Genomic DNA, 8,719 nt, shown 5'->3' on the forward strand with positions numbered 1-8,719 from the left:
AAGAATGGCAAAAATGTGTTTCTTCAGGAAGATTGTGGCAGTATAGCTGACAAGATGGGTAAACGTTGACTAAAGATTCACTAGTTCACTCCCCAGATCTAGAGTAAAGCGGGACAGAGCTTAATCCATTTTGCTACTTTTTCTTTTAGTTTGTCTAGTTCTCGTCAGTAGCAATGCTGCTCTAAATGGCTACAATGAAACTGAAGCCTTCCAGTGGTTCAGAGTGAACCGGGTCTCTTTAGCCCGGTTTCACCAAAGCAGCACATCGAAAGGGAGGATCACAACGTGCCAGACACAAGGCTGAAAACACACTGCAACTGGAGTCTTGATCGGACTCCAAAAGCATCAGTTATGAAGTCTGTTTCCAAATGCTCATTCTGCAAACAGACGCACTTGGCTGCACACTGTTCAGCAGATCAGATTACAAGTCACTTTATTTGGGATACAGTAAGAAAATGTATCCCTTATTCTGGACTCAGTAACACTTTGTTTGATAGACGGCCCTGGTGGTTTGTAAAGTAGTATAACATCTCCCTCTACAGGAGGGACACAACTATACCGAGCCTCACAGCAGGGACATTTTCCTCTGCCTGAGCCAAACCAAACCACACTGTGTTACGCTGTGGTGACCTTGTCTCACATCCTCTGTCTGACATGAACTGATACGAAACACAGTCCAGAGGTGTGATGACGGTTGACGAGTTGATCGTTTAAAGGCAGAGGTTCAGGTTGAGGATGGATCACTATCAGCTTGCAGGAGTGAATATTTACACATCAATATTTACAGATTGTCCACAATGTGTTGTTTCAGCTGGTTGAGTCGAAGAGAGAGAGAGGAACAACAGAGGCCAATAACAATAATGTAGCTGTCAGGACTGTGAGGGAGGCAAGGTCGGTGAAGTGATACAGTACACCAGCCCAATTCCTTCCTTTGTTCCAGGACGGAACACAAAATAAGTTAAACCTGGACTCTGGGTTCCTCAAAGTGAGTAATTGTCTTCGGAAATGTTTTTGGAAGATTTGGATAAACACAGGATCAAATCAGAATTATCCATGAAAACACCAGAAGCTCTTTTAGTTTACAGACAAATAAAAAAACTAGAAAATGTAAAGGTGCTAAATTTGAAGCCTCCACACGGCTCTCAACATGGTGGCGGTATCCCAGCTGCAGCTGCGTTATGAGTGCAGGAGCAACAGCGGTGAGCTAATCTGCGGGGCACATTTAAGTGCACTAACATGCATTAAAAGGCACTTGCCAGTCCAGCTATGTTAACAAAGCACAGAAAAGCTCTGATAAAAATACACTGAGGGAGAGAGACTTCATTCTCTGCCAAGGTAGATATTACTCCACTATATCTTTACATAGATAATAGTTGTTTGCTGCTATATTGATGCTCTGAATATCATATTGAGAACCCTTAGTCAGATACAAACAACAACCACAAAACCAAACAAAAAGTATTTTAGTTTTTTTTTAACAGAACATATTTACAACACCGTGCCTTTATAGTTCCTTTAAAACAAAGCAGTATCAAGGAAACTTAACAACATTCACTTTGCGGTAAGATGTAGCCGAAGAAGTGCCGAAAATGTTGTTTTTTCTTTGTTTTCTGAATACTTTGTGCAACAAAATTTTGAAACAAAATGAAGTTATTGCTTTCCAGTCTTTGAGAATCAGTGTTTTGGTTAACCGTGCCCATCAATCAGTGTTGCTTGTATTATGAGAAAGCTTCAGAACATCCAAAAACAACACAAAATATGTGTGCATGTCACTTTTTTGTTGATTCCCTGCTAACAGAGTAGGACATCAGGTCTAATTTTCTCTGACCACTATGGTTTTCATAATGAGGTGCTAAAATCAGCGCAGTAGTCATCCATTATGCCTTCCACACACAGCTGCCTCGGGGGGACAATCAACTGAACAGGAATAATATCTCCCATTGGACTGTCAGTGTTTATGTGTTTGATTCTGTAGACATCATTTTTCTCTCCTCAAGGAAGCTCCCAGCTCAGTTGGAGTTGTTGGCAGTCCACTGATCTCTGAACATAACATCACTCTGACTTTGTGTGGTCCTGACCCTGTAACTACACTTTTAGCTTACATTATAGTGAAGTTACACATTGTGTTCTGAATAGGAAAACAAATTCTAATATTTTCAGACCAGTTTTAAGCCACATTTTAGCAATTAATTTGACAAATACTTTTCCAAAAGAGGAAGGCCATCCAATATTATCACACATAACACACATCTATTTAAAAGTCCAAGACTTTGATATAAGCAAGTTCTGCAGCCCAGAGGAGGTAACAATTCAGAGGAAAAGCCAGTTCCAGCATTTCAGATCAATCATTCAAAGCAATACGCCGTTCTCACAGAAGAGATTTTGATATGTTACAGAAGAAAAAGCACAAGTGTCAAAAATAAAATCAATGTTAGCTGAATTCAGGGTCCAGGTATTGTGCATGCTGGCTCATTGTGAAGGCTTACTGGGGCAATAAAATAGAACATAGCTGCCATTAATGTTAATATAGTATTAGTCCTATACTATGACAAGTCAAAATGTCAGCTGTGAAAACGGCCCTTTCACACCATATTAGAGCCTACACTTTGATTTATAATGATTACTTTATACATATTTGTTTAACTCTGGTTCCTCTCCTCCCCTTCGGGAGGGTATGTGCACGTTTTGAGTTCAGGTATTCTAAAAATACGCATCTCTTTCACCCTAACTTTCTATACAGTTAGTGCTAGAGCTATTGCAGGGTCACTGTGAAGTGCTGATGTGTATCCATATCTTTACCAGACAGACTTAAACAAATAGGGTAAAAATGGCTTCACAGAAATGTCAAATATGTCTACATTTTAAAATCAACGGGATAATAAATGGAACTGTGCCTCTGCATCTAATAATGTAGTAATTGTTGAGGAAATGCATTGTATGTTTTTGATAGAATTGGTAGATTGTGGATACAAACAGTGGGGGCGTTAATGCGACACTAACTGCGTGCACTCCACCGGCGAAGAAGAAAACCCGGAAGTAGGCTGTGTTTTGTATACTCGTCGCGGCGGGAACTGGCGGGCGAGACCACTGAGGACGTAAACAAACCAACGAGATTCTTTGTACATCCATGAACGCTACATGGTGAGTTTAAAGTTCAATATCTACTGTATGCAGTGTTTAAGTTGTATGCAACGTTAATCACATAATGGCATAATTAGGCTGCAACTCTCTCCAAACATAAACATGCTACGTTAAAGCTAATCTTGCTAACCATGACTTAGCCACAGTAATCAACGGAAACATTTCCCCAGCTGTTCATAGGAGAGTTGTCGAGGAAACGTAGCTGGAGACGGCAGTTGGCTACTTTCAACGTCTAATTATGTCATTTAAATGGGGTTATTGCATCTAGGTGGCTCTCGGCCGTGTTGTCAATGTTCACCAATACGTTTTCGGTTTATTAGTGATCGTTAGCACAATTGTGTATCATGTAATGACATTCAAAAGCACAACCTTCATCCTCCAAAGTGACCGCCATAGCCTTCATGGATACAGTGCTGTTGCGTTAGACTGCATTACGTTTAGCTGTGTCCTCTAATAAACGGATACATTAAATGAAGAGCTGTGACTGGTGAAGGGGAAACGAAGTTTTCTCGAGTAAGGTTACTGAGTCACGATTAAGCAATTGTGTTGAACATGGTTCACTGTATCCTTTCAATTGATGTTCAAACAGTTTTGTATTTAAAACCGAAATAGTGAAAAACGCCCAACGTAACAGGCCAAACACCACAACATATTCAATATGCTAAAATAACAAGGAAGTTCTCACCTCAAACAATTAAATGTTGGTAAAATTACGATTATGAAATTAGCTGTTGATTGATCCACGAATCAATAATACACAAATGTAGCCATATAGCCTACAGAACAGCTCTTGTCGGAACTAGAACTACAGCATGACATGTTATATTTTATGCCATATGCAAGGTTGTTTTTGCGTGATTTACAGGTTCTGATGGTACTTAAATGTTTGTGCTCATAACATAACAGCACCTTAATATTTGATGAGGTCTTCTCTATGATTCCCTCTCTTCCACCAGGTGAGACACGTTGAAACATGACGTCCAACCAGCAGGATGTGGTCAAACCTGACATCTCCCCGGTTCTGTTCATGACCGTGGACGGTGAACCCATGTCTTTCTTCCTGCGACCGGGTCCTGTCAAACGCAAGCTCCAGCCACTCATCACAGCCGGGGCAGGGGTGTTGTGCAGTGTGCAGCGGCCGGGGGCAATCCTGCTGATGGAACCAGAGGAAAGAGGCTCTATTCCTGAAACTGGTGCTCACTGGTAATTACTGGACCGGGACGCCATTAGAAAGTGTGTATGTCGGGGGGGAAATGCTGTCTAGCCTATTCAGTTGATCAAATGAAACCATGCAAAACTTCTGTGTTGCTTTCACGGTTCTATTCAGCCAATGTATCCGTCATATTTTGACATTTAGTCTGCTCAACACATTCATATAAAACTCAATTATTACATATAATGGCGTTAAATAAGTCACACTGTAGCTTTGCACAGTCTGTCTCGTACAGTAGCTGCTGCCAGTCCTCTATGGCTCATTAAAATAACGCCTACCTTTATTATTAGACAATTAAACAGCATTTTGCGCTGTTAGGGGGAGCTTTAATTACATGTCATGTATATTAACATGTTTTACTATATTATTTTTTTTTCCCTCTGGTTTAATGATGAAGCATTTTTAAGTTGTTGGCATAGTGAGCTCAAACATTGCCATGTAGATGTATGTGATCAGCTGGATAATTAATATTTATCAAAATGAAGAATATTCAGAGCACGTTAATGAATCGGCTGTTTTCTCAGGTTTGTGTCCACCCAGTACATTCTTGACTGCATTGAGAAGGATGAACAGCTGAATTTAGAGGATTACAGGTTAAATCCTGAAGTGGTCCCGAAACAGTCTGCTAGACTCAACAATAACACAGAGGTCTCATCTGGACTCTTAGTAGGTATGATGCAAAGACCTAACTTTAATTAATTAATCATAAATTAGCTGTACAATGTATTATTAAATTGGGAATCAATGTCACTCTGTTTAAATCTACTGATGTCTATACTTTCTTTCATTATGATTAGGCAGGGTTGCCTACACCACTGAAGATGATGCTGCCATTTTGACTTATGTCAGCGAGCACAAGAAACGGGTTGGGGGAAACTGTCTTTGGCAAGAGATGGAGAAGCAGCATGTGACCAGTCACAGCTGGCAGTCGATGAAATACCATTACAGAGTGCAACTGGCAAAGAGACAGTCGGAGGTTGTGGAGGTGGCAACAGCAGAGGAAGACCCCGAGGCAGCAGAGGGTGAGACCAAGGTAACTTACTTTGTCATATATTTCTCTGTTGAGAGGCACAGGTTATAGTGCAACTGTACAACAATCTCCTTCAACTAATTCCAAACCACAATCCTGCAATAATCCAACATTTGTGAAGCTTATAATAGTCCGTTTTTTGTTGGCAGGAGAGGTGTTTATTCATTTGTTTACCATATTTTGCTACAACATATTTATTTTATTATATTATGTCCCTGTGATGTTTGTAAATGCCTGTTTACAAAATATGAGCCACCTTTTTAGTGCAAGTTCTCACAGGTAACCAACGATCAGTACGTCCAAGTAATACAAGGGAAACAATGGAGTTAGACTTTGTTATTTAGCGTTCACTAGACATGCCACCGTATGCAGGTTATCCAGGTTGTGTTTCAGATGTCGAGATATTAAACAATCTATACAGTCAAAAGTAAATCAAGATAATATTAGTATTGCAGGATCATGTTAATCGAGTGTATTTTTTGATACTACCACTGGGTGGCACCAAACAAAATAAATTAATTTGTTGCTTTCATTTTCCTACATAAGATGGTAATCATACACATACAGTATAATCCAACAGACTTCATTCACATACGTTCTATCGAAATACAAATTAATCTTTAGAATACTCCCAGACTACTCACCGTTGCATCTTCTAAAGACATGAAGCCTGAAGTTTCTCCTCTGTCTGCTCCTAGGTAGAAGGAAACCAAGAGACAGAAGAAACAACCTCCAGTGCAGAAGATTCTGCTTCTCCTCAGACACATTCGACAGAAACAGACCTCACACAGGTAACAACCAGAACTCACTGCCTGCAACAATCACCACTGTGAAAGTATTGAACTGTAAGTTTGCATGAGATTTAATGATCTATTCAAAGGAGCAGAACTGAACACGACAGAGTTGGTGTCTCCACAGATTTGTGTCCAGTCCATACCACCTGAAAGCACAGAAACAGAAATTGTAGAAGCTCAAACACCCATCCCTCCCCAAGAGGAAGTGCAACACGTGGACCCACAGACAGATAAACAACCAGCTGAAAGCACACAGGTCGAGACTGCAGAAGCTGAAACATCTTCCTCCCACCAACCTGGGGGACCTTGTTTGGACCCACAGACAGATGCCCAACCCGTTTCAGCTGAGAGTGCAGAACCAGAAACGGAAGAATCACAAACAATCATTTCAAGTGTGCCAGAGGATTCTCCTCCAGCTGAGCCTGAGTCCCTGCCTGACACCTCATCTCAGAAAAAGCCCAAAGAGAATCAGAAAGACTCCCCCACGCTGGAACAACCACAGCGTCGAGTAACGCGGAGGCAGCTTATGATCGAGATGTCTTTATTGCCTGAAACTTATGGCAAAAAACTCAGATCATCACCAACTTCTCCAGGGCGAACATCATCATCATCGTCATCATCTCCTCAGCCCGCAAAGAAAACTAAATCAGATGCTAATTCCACTCTTCAAAGGGACACAACAGTAGAACAGCCGCCTGCTAAGAGAGCCAGAGGAGAGCGTGTGGCAGAAAGTCAACAGCAGGAGAGGGAACAAGCTGCTGTGCCTGAAACAACACAAGCAGGTTTGTTATACCGACATCAGAGTGGGGCACAGAACACATTCATACGTTTAAGAGCTTTAATGCATCAGACTTGAGTTAAATGTTAAACCTTCTCTCTTCTCCTCTTTCTACCTCCGTCACTGGTTTGCAGGTACAGAGACTAATTCAGTGCCACAGAAAGGAGAGAAGAAGAAAGAAAAGAGAAAGTTGGGGATTCTAGAGATGGCTACAAGGGAGTTTGAAGATGGAAGTGAGGTAAGACAACAGAGAATATGTTAAATGAATATATCATTTCTTGTCAAAAGGTTTCGGATTCATCAACACATGATTTCAGCTATTATATTTTGCTTCATCACTTCTTTTAATATTTCAACTTTTGCGTTCCCATCTCTAAGTCTGATGAAGATGGAGGTCCAGATCTCCAAACGGCCACGATACAACCCACATCAACAGAGCCTCCACTCCCAACTTCAGACACGGCTGCAGATGTTGTTTCCACGCCGGCCAACCCTGAACATGGACCCAGCCTCCAGGAGGACACGCAGGAGGCCGAGGCCTCCACCAGCAGCCGCCCACCAAAGACAGGCTGCCCTGAACCGGCGGCCTCCAAGGTCCACCTGTTCATATTTGACCATGAATCTCAGGAGGACTCTGAGTCCATCATTGGTGATAATCCAGCAGCTCCGTCCAAACGACAGCCAACAGTGAACAAAGACGCCGCACTGTCACTGACCCAGGTCCAGTTGGAAGAGGACAAGCAGCGAATCAAAGAGCTGATGAACCAGACTAACCAGGTGAGGACTGTGGGTCAGCAGATGCACCCGAGAGATGCTCTTTATTCTTGGTTGTATTCTGTTTGCCGTGTCTAATCTCGCCGAACTATCTTTGTTTCAGGACTTGATCAGTGTGACCAAAGCCCTGCTGAAGACCAGCGGAGACTTCTCTGCTGCTCTCCATAGTCTGTTGAATCCCTCGTCCATTTCAGGACCAGTTTGGAATCGCTGCGACGATGGTCTTCTGGTCTCAGCTGATCCCGTGGTCCGACAGCAGCTGCAGGAGAAATACAGCGAGGAGGACGTGGCCAAAAGAATCGTGTTCCTCGAGGTAGAGGGATGAAAATGAAAGAGAGGAAGGAGGACATTAGGAGCAAACATCTATTATGCCGCCTAACTCATGTGATGTATGAGCTAGTTAGCTCATGTTGGATTATTTCAGCATGAAAGCTACTATAATATTGTGACCCTCTCCTTTTATTGCTGCTCCTCCTGTCTAACTCTAAAGAGATACAATCAGAAACATTAAACCAGAGGGTTTAACTCTTAACCGTTTTCGGTAGATTAAGTAAGGGCCGTTGTTTGTGCCATTCTCTATACATCTCTGTTTGGGAACAGAATCTTTTAATGTGTTCAGAATGAAAATATGTTGTTTTTTTTGTTTACTTTCTTGAAATTGCTTAAAATGTTTCATACCATTTTAAAAACATGCTTTACATTATTAAATAAATTTCCTGTTTTATATGTATTGTGTTTCATCACATATTTGAACAAATTGCTTTTGACTGGTTAAAAGACAAATTACACTTGAGCCTTGAAAGAAATCTGTGAGGAGGATCTCTAGCGGTCGCAGATAAATTAAAACCTGCGTCAAAATATGCGACATTTTTCACAGCAGACATATACACTTGTCATAGTAAGATATACACAGGTGTAAATAATAAAATAGATGATGGCTCCATTCAGCTTCTTTGATTTCAGTGGTATTGTACTTGTTGGCTCACTGT

At 41.4% G+C, this 8,719-nt stretch overlaps 1 protein-coding gene across 1 annotated transcript; it reads left to right on the top strand.

Annotated features, from left to right (window-relative positions):
- Positions 1-3,066: 3,066 nt before the first annotated feature.
- Positions 3,067-8,525, top strand: terf2ip (telomeric repeat binding factor 2, interacting protein). The gene is made up of 9 exons (XM_079156671.1): positions 3,067-3,141; positions 4,098-4,344; positions 4,879-5,024; positions 5,152-5,387; positions 6,083-6,175; positions 6,303-6,960; positions 7,091-7,194; positions 7,335-7,733; positions 7,834-8,525. Exons 2-9 carry the CDS (start codon positions 4,115-4,117, stop codon positions 8,053-8,055), a joined length of 2,088 nt encoding a protein of 695 aa, XP_079012797.1. The 5' UTR covers positions 3,067-3,141; positions 4,098-4,114; the 3' UTR covers positions 8,056-8,525.
- The last annotated feature ends 194 nt before the right edge of the window (positions 8,526-8,719 follow it).

This window comes from Pholis gunnellus, assembly GCF_910591455.1.
Source record: "Pholis gunnellus genome assembly, chromosome: 3".
NCBI classification, from domain to species: Eukaryota; Metazoa; Chordata; class Actinopteri; order Perciformes; family Pholidae; genus Pholis; species Pholis gunnellus.

What these genes read in the sequence shown, in the direction of transcription:
- terf2ip (XM_079156671.1), top strand. Translation starts at nt 4,115, where the DNA reads ATGACGTCCAACCAGCAGGATGTGGTCAAACCTGACATCTCCCCGGTT. An exon ending in CTCATCTGGACTCTTAGTAG is followed by an intron (nt 5,025 to 5,151) that starts GTATGATGCAAA and finishes CATTATGATTAG; the next exon opens with GCAGGGTTGCCTACACCACT. An exon ending in GCCTGAAACAACACAAGCAG is followed by an intron (nt 6,961 to 7,090) that starts GTTTGTTATACC and finishes ACTGGTTTGCAG; the next exon opens with GTACAGAGACTAATTCAGTG.